The 17,432-nt window shown below is 37.8% G+C and overlaps 1 protein-coding gene across 2 annotated transcripts; it reads right to left on the minus strand.

The window, feature by feature from the left end:
* Nucleotides 1–4,848: 4,848 nt before the first annotated feature.
* On the minus strand, nt 4,849–17,194 carry LOC132196866 (LIM homeobox transcription factor 1-beta-like). Of its 2 annotated transcripts, none has more exons than XM_059619796.1 (7): nt 17,053–17,194; nt 12,854–13,062; nt 8,577–8,794; nt 8,161–8,360; nt 7,962–8,109; nt 7,004–7,198; nt 4,849–5,382 (listed from the first exon to the last, which is right to left on the minus strand). In XM_059619796.1, the coding sequence occupies exons 2-7, from the start codon at nt 13,057–13,059 to the stop codon at nt 5,147–5,149; spliced, it is 1,203 nt and encodes a 400-aa protein (XP_059475779.1). In that variant the 5' UTR covers nt 13,060–13,062; nt 17,053–17,194; the 3' UTR covers nt 4,849–5,146. The 2 variants fall into 2 exon arrangements, with proteins under 2 accessions (XP_059475779.1, XP_059475780.1); XM_059619797.1 differs by having other exon boundaries at nt 12,866–13,062; nt 17,053–17,193.
* Nucleotides 17,195–17,432: the final 238 nt, after the last annotated feature.

Raw genomic sequence — 17,432 nt, forward strand, 5'->3', positions numbered from 1 at the left:
CCAGCTCGGCAGATATAAGAAGAAAAGCTGTTGGGATTCTCGTCGGGGAAAAAAATCTCACTGGCTGCCCCCGAGTGAAATCTTTTCTTTTATGCTCGTCGGCAAGAAGCGTGTGTGCAGTATTGTGCGACGCAGAAAGGGATGAACCAGCCCTAAGCCTCCCCGCCAGTGTTATGAGCGAAAAATATACGGCAGTAAAAGAGTCTGCTGCGCTGCTCCGCAGGAGAAGGAAATTTTCTTCTTCGGCCGAGACTTATGGAAAAGTTGATGAGCACTTAAAAGTACAGAAGGGCTCCCGCCGACTGCTGCTACTCTGCCGTCTTAATAAGACCAAACTTTGCCAAAGTTGCTCGGTTTATTCTTTATGTATGTGCCACGCCGTGTACTTGATGCCCCAACTAAACTTTCCTCCTTTTATACTTTTCTGGCAGAGAGAAAATGGGTTTCAAACTTTTCTTTTGGAATCGGCAACGCTATCGACAATTAAAAAAAAACGTAAAAAGTTTAATAAAATTCCAAATCTCTTCACACTTCCTTCTCGCATATTCGTAGAAGCTGTTTTTCTGCTGCTAAATTTGAATTTTTTGATGAAAATTGATGAAATCCAAATTATTTTTCTTAAGAGAAATATTGAAAAATATATACTAAAATAAAAATAAATAATGTTAAATAAATTAAGAATTCAGAAATTTTAATAACAAATATAAATAATAAAGAAGTGAATAAACTTCACCCTTTTAATATATATTTATATTTTTTGAAATTCTATCTTCAAGTGAGCATTACAATCAAACATCTTGTTCCATTCTGCGTGCTGCTGTGCTCTGGTGGCTGCAATAAAAGCAAAAGTGCCAAGCAATCTGTTGGGCCAACGGTATACAGACCTCTCTGTGTTTCGGTCGTGCCGCTGCCTAACAATAAGACAATAACCATTACAATTATTACAGCAGAGATAGCAGCCCGCAAATGAAACTGGCCACTCGCACCTCATGGCAGCTAAACAAACAGCGGCTAATTATTTTACGACCGGGTTGAACATACAATTGTGCATATGATATACACAACCCATAATAAGGGGGGTGTTGAGTTGATGACACCCTGTTTAAATACACACCCGACAGGATGATCTGATAAACGCTGCTATTTACTCTAATGCGTGTCATAAGCAGGACAGGTGTTCAGATTTTTTCCAAACAAAGTGCGATCACCTATAATTGAATCAAAGCTTCCATAGATTAGAAAACATCCATGCAGAAAAATACTACAATTTATTTTATTTATATAGATAAACTTAACTTAATAATAACTTTTTATGTCTATGGTATCTTAACTTTTTCCAATATTTAATTATTTATTATCTTATCTGCTGTTTATTTTATTTCAATTGCTAATTTATATTTTGGAAAATCTAAGTCTTTTTTTATTACTTAGCAACATGTCAAAGTATTGTCTTGTAAAAATCTTTGTAGAGGTGACTAAAACATCTTGGCAACTAATAAAACAGAAAACAGCATTAATTGAATAATAAAATCTTTGCAGGTTCACTGGAACCAACATTTAAAAAAAAATCCTTGAAACTGCAAATAAACATTTCTCGCAAAGAGACGACAAATTAATTTTGCGAAGCCGTCGAGGGGGAAACGATGCTTGAATTTTGCTCCAGTGCACTCGAAATTAAATCAGCAGGAATCCGGGTGGTCCTCGAAGCACCTTTTGAAACAAAGACATCTCGCATGTGCAGCGTTTCGCTAGGGCAACAACAACTCGACGACATCAAAACAAAGCTCGCGCGATTCACTGAGGCGGCAAATTATTTAAGCAGGTCTTGTTACGTCTCATTTTCTACTCCGATGATGATGTTTAATCGAATCATCCGCTTCGATGGCTGCCTACAATGTTGTGTTGCTTTTGCGCTTCTGCACCCCGAGTGGGAAAGCCATTGTGAGTTGTAATGCAATAAGGGGGAGGCTTATCAGATTCAAACTATACGTGATTAGGTGCAAATTAGGCTTGGAATAATTATTTCATTTTAGGCGTGGAATATGAGTAGTGCCCTTTTTCTCTCATAATTTTTTGACTTGAAATTAAAAACTATATTATTTGAGATCAGATTTGCAAACAAACGTTTTATTTTTAAATTATAACGAAACTTTTTTGGAAGAAATTAAGTAACCCAATGAAAGGGCAATCACGTTTTGTTTCAATGGAACGCATTCTGGACTCGCCATCCAATTTCGGAAACCGTTTTGTGGGCAATTTTGGTGCTCCCAATATCTCTGCTCTCCATTCCTTTGTTTTCGCCCAGTTCTGTTCGCAACTATTAATAAATAAAGCGCCGGCGTTGGCACGCGCGGTATAATTTTTATCAGAGACCGCAAAAACTCGGGGTGCCAATATCACGTTGCTGCATGGCGCCCGGCGTGTGTGTGTATTTATTTATCTGCAGCGACGGCGGCGCCGAGCACAGCATACTTGCACACACACACACACACCGCGGCCGGTTTATAATATGAAAAATGATCGGTATTTTCTCCAGCAGTTTTACTGCAGTTGCCCTAGCTATAGCTGCTGCAAACCCATAAAACTTTCAGCCGCAGGAATTCCCGAGCTATAAAAAAGAAAAATTATTGCTTTTCCAGCACAACACAATGGATAGGGAGCATAGAAAAACGGCAGCAGCGTGGAAATATTGTTTACTTTTGGTAATTTCTATACGAAATTTAATGCAGGTTTTCCTTTCCTCCAAAACCTGTCCATTATTTATTCTCCTTATTTAAAAAATAAATATGGTTGCCATAAAATTCGATGAGCGCAAATAATAAGTAAAAACAATTGCAATTTTTAATGGAAAACATCAATTTTAAATAAAACATTTATTAATTGGTAATTTCCAACAATTAAATAAAATAAATAGATTTTATACTTGATTTTGCACAAATTATATTTTTTATCTATTTTATTTGCAAAATTAATTATTAAAAAAAATTCTACCTAACCCACACAAAAGTAAACCATTTTAGCTTTCCTACTTTGCATCTTTTTTTATTGGTTCACTAAAAATGGTTTTTTCATTAAATAATAAAAGCTTCGTAAAAATAAACTCGAAATTTATCAGTAAAAAGAGCAATCTTGCGACAGGGACGCATCAAAGGCTGAGCCGCAGCAGTCAGCCCTCCTTTCATTAAATTGCACACGTGATGTAATAAACGCGGCGGTACCTATAACATCAAGCACGCCGTGCCGGCTCCTCTCTCTCTCTCTCTGATGAATTGCTTTTAATTTTGCTAAAATATTGTAGCTGACGAGAGTGTGTGCTCGGGTGCCCGTGTCGCGTCATCCTTGCTGCTCTGTTTGTGGCAGGTAAAAAAGCCACTGGGCGAAGAAATGAAAATTGGATGATGAAATTGCTGCCGAGCTGCTTTTATGGCGCGGTAATGGTCGAAAAAGCCCTTGAAAAGTTGTGCGGGTTGCCTGCCAGCTTTCGCCTCCACACGCGCACACACAGGTAATAAATTATTGTTCTTTTTCAAGAGCACGTATACACCACACGCATCATTCTCTTTTTCTCTCGCTGGAGAAGAAGCTCCACCAATTCATTTTAATTGAGGAGAGAGCAACGGTCAACCCTATTTTAAACCGAAAGAAAAAAGCCCTTAATTTGATGCAGTCGTCTGTCGTCGAGTTTTTTTTTTACATTAGAGAGCCAGAAAAAAGGAGAATTTAGAAATTATTTTTTTGAAAAATATTTGAGTGAATTTAAATTAAGAAAAAAAAATGAGGTGCAATATAAAAATTCAAACTTTAATGCATAATTAATGTAATATTAGTTACTGTTTTACAGGAATAATCTAACAATAAATGTTAAATTTCAACAATTTTTAAAATTGAACATTGAAACAATTTCAATGGATCTTATTTTAATCTCCAAAAACTATCTTCATAATGTTTTTTATTGTGTTTGACATTTTTTAAGCTTATTGTATTGATCGCATCATCGCAAAAAAATATAAGAGCTTGTTTCCGACAATTTTCTCTGAAGAATAAGAAATTCATCAAGATAAATTACAAATTCATAATGTCAGCAATTAGTCTGTCAGGAAGTGGGACTTTAGGCGAAACAAGCGACAAACTTATTCACAGTTGTTTTCAGTTTCAGTATGCGTGTTTCGTTCGTGCTCCGCTGCTTAATTTCGCTCTCGATCTCTCTTCCCTCTCTTGAATGAACATTAAGACAAATGCGACACTCTGGTGACACGCGCGCGCGCGAATGTAGCGTCGCGGCTGCTGCTGCTGCTGCTGCAAAAAGCTCTCTGGTCGGTTTTCTTCGTTCGTCTCTCCAGCTCTGGGGGTGAAAGGAGAAATGGTGTTCGAGTCAGGGGTGCTGCGGGGGTGGCGAAATTCGGCTCAACAAAACAAGGGCGGCGCGTTTTCTGCACTTTATGACACGGCGACGACGGGGGAGAGTTGAGCGGCAAAAACAAGACAAGAGCTAGGGAATGAAATGTTTGTATACGCTCGCATAAATACACTGCGGCCCTAAATAGAAAATTAAAAGTCAAAAAGCACGGCCTTTTGTTGCCGTCTCTGACAAAGGAAAATTCTGTCCAAAATTAAAAAAAAATATTAAAAAAAAACTGAACTGTTTATGAAAAAGGTGAAGAAGAATAAAGTTAAGGAAAAGCAATTTTTTTTATCCAAGAGTATGTTTTTAGGAGACTTAATTGAATATTTCAATTTTTTTATTGATTTTAATTATATTTTATATTTCCAATTTGGTAGCTAAATAAATAATAATCAAAACCATGCATCAGTCAGGATAACAAACTTTTAAAGTTTTTGGGAATTTGAAAAATCAACTCAACATCAAATTCAGTTGCTTCAACATTTATTTCTGCCCTTATTGAACTGCGTTGACACATCAATGTAGCCGACGAGGAGACACTGATTAAACGAGCATTGATCAAACTCCCCGAATCAAAAATTGACACAAATAGAAGAGAGCATTATTTGCCCGCACTAACAATAATCATATGACTAGAACCATAAATCGATTTTCGAGTGAGTGCCTATGTTGCAACTAAAAAGGGGTTTTCCTCCACACATATCAGTCTTTGCAACTAAAAGGGCCGCTTGCAAAAAATTCAGCTCACTGCTCGGTGAGTGCGGAGGCGTCCTCGCCGCAGAAGTACGAGTTTTGCATCGAGTAGAGCCGGTCGATGGGGTTTAGCGACGGGGTCATGGCGTGGTGATGGTGGTGGTGGTGGCCGGCGAACATCGTTCCACCCCCGGCCATTGCCGCCTCCGGGGGGCAGTTGGCGTAAGGGAAGGCGGAGAGGAAGGGTCCCGTGTTTCCTGGCAGCTTGGCAAGGTGCTGGTGACTGGCTATGAAATAAATAAAGTGCTAAATTAAATATATGTTCATATCAAAATATAAACAGAACCACTTTATAAAAGATGGAATTCAAACGAGAGACATTAAAAATAAAATAATGTTTTTAATTTGAGAATTACAGAATTACACAAATATTGATTATACATTAATAAAACCATGTTAATTTATTAAATTTATGAATTTTTAAAAACAGAGAGTTTCAGATCATTATTTAAAAAAATTATTATCTAACTAGTAATATTTGTAATGAGGAACAATTTAAAACAATTTAAAAAATATATATATTTATTATTTTAATTCATTTTTTTTTAATCATATTTATTACTTAAAAAATAAATTTGCTATTACTAAATAATAATAAATTAAAAAGTTTATATAATGACTTGTTTTGTCATTGAAGCACTCATTTAGGTTTCAATGTTTGCAATAATCCAATTGTATTTCTCAAATAAACGAGCAGGCCGAGGCGATCGGGAAATAGCACTCACGCCGCGTGTGCTGCAAAACGTTCACATCCAATACTGAAATTTCCATAAATGAGCGCGCGGAGAGGATGAAGACACACACAATGGTTTTCAGAATGGATTCGAACGTTAGCCGTACCATCTTCATTACAATACGAGGGTAATTTAGTGAAACAATAAAAGCATTGCGCAGATGTTGGGGCGCTCCACTCTTTGCCGCCGCCGATGCGATATGAATGGCTCGATTAAACAGAATTGGCCATTGCCACGGAGAGGCGGCGGATTTTTTATCGTTTTCAAAAGGGCAATGCATATACGAGAAAGACATAAAAATCATTTGTTCGCTCATCGATTCTCCATCTGCGAGGCCCCACCGCCGGAGGATTTGCGCCGGCATTAAGCGATTTGCAGGCGGATAAAAAATAAAGGCAAATACCGAGAAAATTTCCGGATAATGTTCTGCTTCTTCCGCACAGCACGCGCCCCACTCCGCCTCCGGTAAAACGGCGGTGATAAATGCGCTTTTTACCACACCAGCGGGTTCACATATCATACACATGATATGCACCCCAAGCCACACACGTGCCAGCCTAAAACAAATCATTTTTCCTTCTCCGAGAGGCGACGCTTAAATCTCAATAATTTCCGGAGGAATCGGAAAAGAATGTAGCAGACAAAAAGTAAACGGAACTCTTCGAAGGGGTGCATTAAATTTCAAAAGAATTTGTGCAAAAATTTTCAGTTGAGTAGGAGTAGACATTCAAAATCAAAGGAACGGAGGGTGTCATTTTATTAAAAAAGTCATTGAAAAGAACACTGAAATTTATTTAAAAATTTTAATTCCAACTAATTACGGTCAATTTTTAGTCCTGGTTTCAACAAAAGCAGAATATCCGGATTTGTTTTATATAAAACCAGTGCATAAAACAAAGAACAAACAAAACTCTAATCTCACTTTGATCGTTTGTTTGAGACAACGGCTTGACAAGTGCTTGAATCTGTCAGCCGAATAAGTTATCTTTGATAAAATTTCAAGCTGAAACCTGCCCTTAGCCTGTATATTAAACTAATGAAGTAAGTTCGTGGGGGAGCATGTTATACTCATGGTTAATTATGCAAAGCCCGAGGTGCAAAGCAAAGTTACTACCTTGGACTGCTGCGAATTCCTGGTGTTTGAAGAACAGGGAGGCAACTTCAGATGGGTCAGGCGTGCCGGGCGCATCTTCTTTGAGGGGCAGGTAATGAGACGCTCCATCAACGTCCCCGCCGTAGCCTTCGATGGCCAAACTTCCGGCCTCTGTGTCGCTGCTGCAGTCATTCAGATAGCCGACGCCTTGCGGACCTTGACAGAGGAGGTTATTTTGTTAAGCAAAAATATGAAGATTGCTTCAAATAATGCTATTTTTACTCTGGCAAGAAAAGTTATGATTATTATGTGTTTTAATAAAAACCCAATTAGCACCTCTCATTGAGAATTGAGCAAATAAAATATCGGTTTTTATATAAATTTACATAAAATAAACATTCTGTCAAGTACAAAATTATGTTAATTATATTAACACATATAATTTAATTTAGTTAAAAATATTTGTTTAAAGTTAAAATTAAGTATACAAATTTTTGGCTCTATTTGTGTTATAAGTAATGCTATAGAGTTATTTCTAAGCAGCCAAAGCTTGAAAATATTAATCTCCAATGATAAAATCATCCCCCTTTTCAAAATCTTTTTTGTATAATATTAAATACGCGAAGTTATTTGAGTCTCGAAATATTTTAGTCAGTGTGGCTTTAATCGGCCTATATTATACGATATTTAAATAATAAAGAAGAGATAAAACGCAACAGCCCGCACATCAGAATATCGCAGGGGTGGATCTGCGTGTCTGTAACTTAGGGGTGGCCGCGTGTAATATTCGATATCCTCCTCTCTGTGGCCCGAGCGCTTCGACTGACAAGGGGCCTCTCTCGTCGGCCGACTACTCACGAGAGAGGAATTTATCCGCAAATGAATGCGCCGACGAGGGCATAAAACGGCCCCCAGGGAGGAATAGCGCGGCCTCACGATAATCGTCGCAAAAACATTTCAATGAGCAGCTCTCACTCACTCTGATCCTGCTCCTCTTTGATTTTGCAGCTTTTGGTGCCGTTGTTGTTTCCCGGCTCCGAATCTTCGCTGTCCTTCAGAATTTTCCCGTCCTGCCGTGCTTTCTTCTGGATCTTTTTCATTTTCGCTCGTTGATTTTGAAACCAAACCTGACCGAAAATTTATACTTCACTTTAAAAAAAGAAAAAAATCATAAATACCTGCACGATTCTGACGCTGAGACCTGTGTCTTTGGCCAAGGTTTCGCGAACTTTTCTGCACGGCTTCGGACTGAGTTCAAAGGAAGCTTTGAAAGCCCGCCTCTGTTGGGTGGTCAAAATTGTTCTGGGTCGTTTTGGGCCTCGTCTACCGTCATGGGGACGAGTGGAAGTGGCAATCAGATCATCACATGGGAATTCACCTTGAACGAAATAATCAAAATATTTAATTCCCAAAAAACCATTGATGTTTAAATTTTTTATATTTATTATGTACGTATTTGGTCATATCCCAGTAACTAAGATTGCTTGCGGTTTTTGTTATAAATTCAATGACCAGGGAAATTGAAAATTTAGTTTCATAATTTTGTATATTCTTCAGTTTGCTTGTAATTTAATTCAAAATTAATTAGCTGTACCTGGTGCGTATCCCTGCAGCATTTCGACCTCCTTCTCGTAGTCGGGTCTGCAGAAGAGCTGGCCCTGTTTGATTACAAACTGGTCGCCCTTCTGGAGGCGACCGCCGCACACGACGCACACAAAGCAGCGCAGGTGGAAGACGCTGTCGAGCGCCCGCATCACCAACTCCTCGGGACTCACCTTCTCCGAGCAGCCCAGGCACTTCTTGGCGTACAACCTGCCCACAGATAAGGCGGAAAAGTGTCAAATTCGAAATTGAGAGATAATTATTCGCCATTGGATTGAGTGACAGGTTAAGCCGCGCAGCCAGTTAATCCCGGGCCCATATGCTCTCTCGGCTGCTGCTGCTGCTGCTGCTGCTGCTGTTATTTACATTATCACAAAGGAGTGAGGCGTCAACGGCAAATTGATTGATGACTGCTGCTGATATAATCGCGCCAAAACTCACTCTTTTATCGCTTTTACAAATTGTCGCTCGGCGCGACGAGCAATTCAAATCGCATCAAAAGCAGTTGCAGATAATGAGAGAGATTTAATCGGAATTATAAGTAAGTCTGCGGGGCTCATTTTCATATTCATTAATTTGTCACGGTTTGACTTTTCAATGACGTTTGATTTTCAATGTGTTTGTTGTGATTTTCGCCTGTTATAGAAACACGAATTTTTCAATAAATCGCACTATGCTCCCCTGATATATCTTTGTTTGGCAGATGAAAACCACCCGCGTGCAGAGCTACAGAGCAAATAATTGCAGTTTGATAATTCGAGCCGCGCAAATAAATACACAGTACATAATATGAGATGGGTGCTCTTTTGGGAATTGATAAGCGCGCGCCAAAGATTAGCACGTGCCCCCTTACAGGTGTTAATAAAGTGCTCAATAAACATAGCAGGGAAGAATTAATTTTATACCTGTGCGCAAATAAGAACTATTAAGGTGTTTCACTCTAGTATCTCACTGCAAAAATTTTATTTAATTAAAAATTGATACCCAATTATGGATACGAAATTTTATATTGAATTTCAAAACTTGTTTTTTGATTGATAAGTATATGTGTAGTACCATAAGTAGAATTGGACGTATGTGAAAATTTGAAAAATAGATTATGACAGAGATTAATTATTTCGTCAACTTGTACTTATAAAGTATTCGCAGGTAATAATTAAAGAATTAATTGTTTTAATTAAATACTTCATATGCAAGTAAGGAAAAAAGGCTTTCTTCACTTTCATTATCGTCTCCTCGAGTGCCAATTTCTTCAATCAAATTCTTAAAATGTTTATTAAAAATTTCAATACCTTTTAAATTTTTTTCTACTAAATCTAAAGAATGGAGAAAAAATTTCGTTTCCTTGACCAAGCATCTTATTTCGCTTATGAAACTTCGCACCAATCTTGAATCAAATTTATACGTATAGCAAATTTTATTAGCTGTCAAATGCAAGTGGCGCACACATAGCAGTGCTAAAGATTCTCCGCATAGTCAGCAAATTTCTCTCTCGCAGCAGGAAAACGTGTGTGTGTGCAGTTCTTTGCAAACATTGGCCGCAAGGGTCGGATCTTTAGACGTGAGCCAATAACCTCGGCCGCAGATCAATATCCAGCCCCTCGAGGGTCGGAGAAGCTGGCGGCTCGCACACGACTTGCTCTCGCAACTTGCCAGCAACCGGATCAAATCCGAACGCCGAAATTCATATAGGTGCACCTCTGTATGCCCTCGCGCATATATGCATGGAAATTAATAGGCAAGATGCTTTGAGAGCTTTGAGGCAGTTGATTGGTTTGCGCCGCAGAGCATTTCATCTCCAGCCGCACACAACAAAGACAAATTACTATTGCTGCTCTTTGAATAATACTCCAAACCATATTTGCGGTCGGAGGCTTTGCCTGGATTAATTAATAAAGTAGTTCGGCAGACTCTTGGCAAAGCTCTGATTGAAAGTTCTGTCAGACTTTGAGGTTTGTTGAGATACTTCTCTGAATTATATTATTTTCACCTTACGATTTGAAACATCAAAGAGCTCTGTCTGAGTTTCTGTTTGCAAGTTTCCAACAATTCTCGGTTTTCCACGAGATCAGTTTTCAACTTCAAGGTCCAGTGCAAACCTCACAGTGGCCACAATTGATTTTACCCAAAAAGAACCAGGCTAATTAATTTGATGAGCTATTTTAGTACTTTGAAAAAAAAATCTTTGAATAAAATAAGTATATTTTTGTTTGAAGAAACTGACACTCGAGGAGATGGTCATGGAGGTGGAATTACAATGAGGAAAAAGCCCGAGTTCATCACTTCCAAAATAAGTATAACATGAATAGTAATAATAGTACTTGAGAAAATAATTATTTATCAATAAAAGTAAAACCCCAATTCAATTTTCTCTTTACTGAAGAGAAATAAATCTGATTAATAGTTAATTTAATATCCTCCCTTATGCTCAAAATAATGATGGTGTCGATATTGAACAATTCGTTTGCGGCAATGGAATTAATTTTCAAAAGAAAACCTTCTATAAAAGTTGTATAGATGAAGAATAATTATAATATACTAACCATTGAAATTAAATAAAACTTATTTCATTTAGGGAGTTGAAACAAAAAATATTTTATTTACTCACATTAAATAATCCGATATAATAAATATTATAAAATAATAAATAATAATTTAAATTTTTTCTTTTGAAAGAAAAAAACCTTTAAAACAAATTTTAGAAATCTTTAAAAATTGTTATTGTTCTCTGAGCTGAACAACAGCTCTGTGGGTGCTAAAAATGATACAAAATTAATGATCAATTTTTTTTCTAAAATTAAATGATGTAAGTCACTGAACTCTAAAGAATTCACAGTTGCTTGTCAAATCGATTAGAATAGGCGCGACAAACATTTTGAAAACGCTCCATTCACGATCAGTTTGGTTGTCAGAGTTCACTTGCAGCAAATTCAGTGGGCGAAAAACAATTAGTGCCGCGCACTTGATGCAGCCGCTGCAAAAGTGAAAATTGGACGGGGTAAATGGCGCGTGCAAAACGCGCGCATCCGCGGACACAAAGGGGTGAAAAAGCCAGGCTACTGAGCGAGCGAGCAAGTCATGCGTTTTACAACGCAGATAAACGCGACAGCAAATGGATAATAAATTGATATAAATACCACATCATTGATGCAGCGGGCCGTGGTAATGTATTAATACATTATTCCGTTCCATTTAGTGTATAACCGACCGCACATGCACTGACGAGCCAGACATAAAAGAGCGCACAAAAGCATCAGCAAAAACAAGATGGCAACACAAAACGGCCCCACATAAAACTTTTTGCCTTTGTTATTTAGATGACTTCATACATTTTAACGCGCGCGCGACGAGCAGGGCGCTTTTTTTTATTGCAGCGCGGCTGCAGCATCGCAGTGCGGCCGCCGGACCACTTTTTCAACTTTGTCAGCCGGTTGCAGGTGCACTGCAAATTTATTCTGCGGCACGCCGGCGATGACTGGACACTTTCGTTTTTGTCCCCGACAACCCTTTCAAACGCCGAGCAACATCTGTGTGTTTTTTGAGCCTTATTGAAAATTCTTTTTGCGGTACGAGTTCGGTCAAGTGTATATGAAACAAAAATTTGATATTAAAATGCGCATTTTAATTAAATGGGCTAAAAATTTAAACCTTCAAAATTTGATTGAAGAAATTTTCACTCTAGGCAGATGATCATGGGAGTGAAGAAAACGAGCCTAACTTTGCTAAAATAATTTATATATTCAAAAACGCTTCTACCTATTTTTGTTATACGGTCCGCGAACAAATTTCATGTGTGCAAGAAAAATTAATTGGAAAAAAATCAGCAAACTTTAAAGAATCACTTTTAAATAATAAGATATCAATTATTTTAAGTTTTTTTCCAATTTTGCTGAAATTTTTTATATTTTTACTTCCTCATGAAGTAGGAAGTAGACCATATTATATACAGAACTGACACAACCGTGTTTTTTGTTTGAATTAAAAATTTTTTCACCTGGTTCAACGCCTGTTCACTTCAAATCCACTTTTAAAATTGTCAATATTGTGAGCTGCAATGCTATCTAAACTTTAAAAGTATTGTTTAAATTATTTTTAAATGATTCAAATAAACAAAAAAATTATTTGTTATTTTGCTCGAGTTATTTCATACTATTATTGTCTATTTAACTGATTTTTCTAGCTAAATTATACAAAAAAATAGGCAAAGAATATGAACGTTTAATTTTTCATTTGTTTTTGCAATAATCAATTTATTTAAACTTTTCATACATTTTTGCCCACCTGTCGTAATCGATGCGGCAGTAGAGTTTGGCGTCCTTGGTGAAACACGAGTGCGCGAGACGCGCGCCACACGCGCAACACAGAAGGCAGCGTTCGTGGTAGTTTGCGTCGGCCACGCGCATTATGTAGCGATCGCAGATGCTGCGTCGGCACGCGGCGCACTCGCCAGGCAGCTGAAGTCGGTCCTCCACCATCGCCTGCAAAACAAGCAACAACCTGACTGAAATCCTGCGGCCGAAAAGCATCGGGAAAATAAATAACTATTTCAAACGCTTTTCCGAGGGAGAGAAATTTCATCCAAAAGCAGATACAATTTGGGAGTTAGGACTCGAAATTATTCTCGTCTCGTAAAATAGCTCAAATTCACCGAAGGGAAGGGTATTTGAGCAGAAATTATTGCGGCGGCGTGCGAGAACGAGCTACATGATATTAAATGGAATTCGCTCTCTCGACTTCGCTAAGACCGTGGTGCGGGTGAAGGTGCTGGGCATTCCAAGTGAGACTTAGCAAAACTATTATTTCTGATCCACGGCAACCGGAGCAAAGGCTCAATTTTACTAAAATACGCAACCATAGGGTTGGTGTGCGTATATGCAAGGATCAAGGAGGATGCGAATCAGAATAAGCAGCTTTGGCACATCAGAATTCAAACTATACATCTATAGGTTGGTTATATAATTTTCTTGAAAAGTAAGCTAACAATAAGTGCTTAAAAGTTTATGAATTAAATTTTTTAGAACTTTGAATTTCAGAACAGAATCAAAAACTTTTTTAGGTCTTGCAACCTTAGAAATTATCAAGCAATTATCTGCACTCTTATTCAGGTTAATTCAACTTCTTCCATTGAAAAACTTCTTTTTTAATTAATTTAGAAATTCATTTTTTTAAATCATGTCAAAAATAAAAATCAGAGACTTATTTAGAATGAAAGTCAGCAGCAAAATTCGTATATAATATCAATTTCTTAAGTTTCTTTTCTCATGGTGACGGAGCTATAAATTTGTTGTCAAAACAGATCGTCAAACTTTTATTGAACAGATCTGTGTCATTGTTCTTTTTCCCTCCCCAGCAACATTTTTGTGCGCTTTGATTCCGAAGTGTAATTAAAGTTGTTTCGCCGGCATTGAAGAGGGCGAGTGGATTTTATATATGCGTGTCCATCTCGTTTACAAAGGGCGTCGCGGACGCAGGGGGAGAGGGTGGTGACACCTGTACCAAAACGCGGGGCCTGCTGCACCCACTGCGTATGATATTACACGGCTCGTTGTGAATCAATTAATCATGCCCGAGTTAATCCGTATCGGTTCTTGCAATAAATAAGCTGCGCTGCTTGGCCGCCCCTATCCGATTACACACACAAATATATGGCCCAAGTTCAACCCTCTGAAGTTGTAAAGGCCGCGTGGAGAGGCGCTAAAAAAGGCACTATATAGAGAATACAAAATAAAAATGAAAAAATCCATGTATTGTTGAATTATTCGCCTTTGGAACTTTTTCTCATCTCTTGGTTTTCTTTAAAATAATTTCTTCTGCCTTTTTTTTCTATACCCTTATTTTGCCTCTCCCTATGAATTTGTTGCATTGAAAAATTTGCTGGCAACTTCAACGCCCGAATCAAATTTTTTTTCAGACATTGGAGGAATTTTTTGAAAAAAAAAGTGTTTTTCTTAAGGACAAAAGGAATAATAATTGACATGCCGAGGCTGAAACTTTGCGAAACTTATCTCTGCGCGCCTCTCTATGGCTGGCGTTTTCGAGGAGCAAACTGGGGTGTCGAGGGTGCTGCTGGGGTGGGCGCCGCGCATTGTGCGTTACAGCATCTGACGGCTGGCTGAGTCGGCACATCGCAATGCCAAAAATGCCATTATGATGACGTGACAGCCCGTGCGGAGGAAAGCAGGCAGGAAGTTCCGTACGCGTACATATTTAAATGTACATAAGTCAGTGAGTACGCGTTGAAAGGAAAAGGGTCCCGGAGCTCGCACATGCGGCGCAGGGTGCTGGAAAAGAAGCGCAGAGCATGCACATGTGTGTTGAGAACCACAAAGGAGGAACGCGGAGGTGTCGCTCGGTGCGCCAAGTCTCGCCCTTTCGACCCTTTCATCAACTTGCTCATTATGAACTAAGTTTAGATCATCGTTTGATAATGCAAATTCATTAAAATTCATGTTAAGTAATTAAGCAATGTGCAAAATGTTCTTAACAACTCATTTTTTTTATTATTAATATTTATCATTTTGTTTTTGTATCAATTTGAAAGAATAAAAATAGTAAAAAAAAAATTTGATAGCCATATGGAACTTGAGTAACTATTTTAATTCTAGAAATTGGAAGAAAGAATAAGGTAAAATAAAATAAATATATAAATGAAGGTTTCAATGGTAATAATAATAAGTGGCTTTTTCTCTAATAGTTTTTAAAATCCAACAATATTTATTTGCTAAAATAAAAAATCATATAATGATAAGAAAATTGAGTAAAATATATTTAATTTACAGATCAACTTCATATAAATGCACTCTTCTGCAATGCTCTTTTTTCCAAAACAAATCCTCTGGCGCGGTCCTTTCTTTCTTTCTCACGGTCTCCATGAATATACTGTATCCATAATATTATTTACTTCCAATTGTGTTGCGAGTTTTCCCAAATAACATAATGAAGTCGAGCGGATTGTGCTGAGCAAATAATAATTGGCCCACTGCTCATTTGCCGGCCGCATGTTTGCACAAAAAGAAAAAGACGTGCGTGTTTATTTACACAGGGGAGCGTGTCGCGAGCTAAAATAAACGCGACGCTGCACCATTGATTGCAGCGCGCGGTGACAAACAACCCCTCGGGGCTCGCAGCAACAGCAGCTGACCTCCGATGACATGAATGTCAACCCCAAACACTAAATTGTATAACCCCAACCCAATTGGAATTTCAAAGTGCTCTTGGCTTTGAAATTTAAAATAAAAAAAGCTAAAATAAAAGGAAAAAACTTGATCTTCTGCTATTAATGTATGTTCCATATTTCTAATAGCCAATATATTATACTAAATAAAATAAATTTAAAATAAACAGTAGATACTTTTCCCAAAATAATTAAAGAAAATCCTTTCAATTAAACAAATGGCAGGAATATTGATGTTATTAAATAGTTTCATAACAGATTTTACTAATTAAAGTTTCATTAAAAAAAACTTTTTTACTTATTTTGATTAAATTTTATCCTTTTTATTTATTTATGAGCCTTTCATAACGTAATTTGATTAATTACATGAAATCTTCATCAATTAAAACGATATATAGCAGAACGATATTAAGTAATTTTGATTTGAAGAGTTGGGTTGTTTCGAGGACGCGCGAGAGAGACAAACGGTCCAAAGCCACAAAGTTGCAACGCATTTGATGTTGTACAAGTTGACCGCATGTTTTTTCATTAAACTCGTCGCCCCTTTTGACGCGCGGCGCCCAGGCAGAGAGAACACAAATTGGAAAAGCGTTCTGGTGCAGATGAGAGCGAGAGCGCAATTTCAATATCGTCGTGTGATGCACATCACTGCGCTGTTTTTCATTAGTTTCACAGAGCAGTCCCTGTTTTTGCGACAACTCTCAACAGCAGAACAAAAAATGCAATAAATAATAATATGGAATACTGCAGGTTTAAACGTATCAAATCGTATATATTGCTAGCACCAGCAATAAATGACAAAAATCTCAAAATAATGTAACTAACATTTTTTTTGCAAGCTTTCAACTTAAAAATTGAACCGTATTTTAAATGAAAAGAAGTATTAAATAGAAGAAAGAAAGAGTTCCCTAAAAATAATTTAATTTTAAAAGTTTAAATTATTTAATACAAAAAGAATCAAAATTCATAAAATTAGTCAACTTCACTTTGTATAAGGAAAATAAACACAGTGGTTGAAAATATAGTAATTAAAATGATAGGATAAAAAATTTGATTGATTAATCTTTTGAAATTATTTTGCACTAATAATATTATGGTAACAATTGATTGAATAATGGCAACCGTCACCTCAATGAACTTGTAAAACTCAATAAATTTTATTCATAAATTCCAAAATTCCTCCCTCTTTTTAAATCCTACCCTTCTTTTGTTAAAAATAAATAATTCTAGAAAATAAACCTGGACGGCTAAAAGGCTAAAGATAATTAATAAATTAAAAGTCACAGAAACTCACCGTCGGCTCAGCTGCAGGTTTTTTGGATCCGCCGGCTTCAGACTTAGTGGAGTCGGTCAGCAATTAAGTGACCGGTGCTCATTGTCGTTGGGAATTAATGAGTGGACGCGTGTGTTTGTCGCCGGTGCGAAATCGTGTGCGGCTGCAAATCAAAGAGCGGCGCAACCACCGCGTCTTGCATAACCAAGGCGGATTCGCTCCTTAAGCTGCGTGCGCCCTTCACACTGCACCCCTGTCCATCTTAAGCTCGCCATCATGTATGCCTGCGCCACGGGGGGCGGCGACGTTCACCCCAAACCACGCCTCGGCAATAAATAGGCGCCCCTTTCTCGCAGCAGGCGCCACACAAGAAAAGCCGCCGCTCTTCCTGTCGGCGCCCT

Source organism: Neocloeon triangulifer, unplaced genomic scaffold (genome assembly GCF_031216515.1).
Source record: "Neocloeon triangulifer isolate White Clay Creek 2 clone unplaced genomic scaffold, ASM3121651v1 ptg000012l, whole genome shotgun sequence".
NCBI classification, from domain to species: domain Eukaryota; kingdom Metazoa; phylum Arthropoda; class Insecta; order Ephemeroptera; family Baetidae; genus Neocloeon; species Neocloeon triangulifer.

Bases quoted from the DNA above. Each gene is read 5' to 3' on its own strand.
- LOC132196866 (XM_059619796.1), bottom strand. From the start codon at position 13,059: ATGGTGGAGGACCGACTTCAGCTGCCTGGCGAGTGCGCCGCGTGCCGA. The intron at 8,795-12,853 runs GTATGAAAAGTT...ATCTGTGGGCAG, and splicing joins TACGACAGGTGGGCAAAAAT to GTTGTACGCCAAGAAGTGCC. The intron at 7,199-7,961 runs GTGAGTGAGAGC...TCCTCTGTCAAG, and splicing joins CAAAGAGGAGCAGGATCAGA to GTCCGCAAGGCGTCGGCTAT.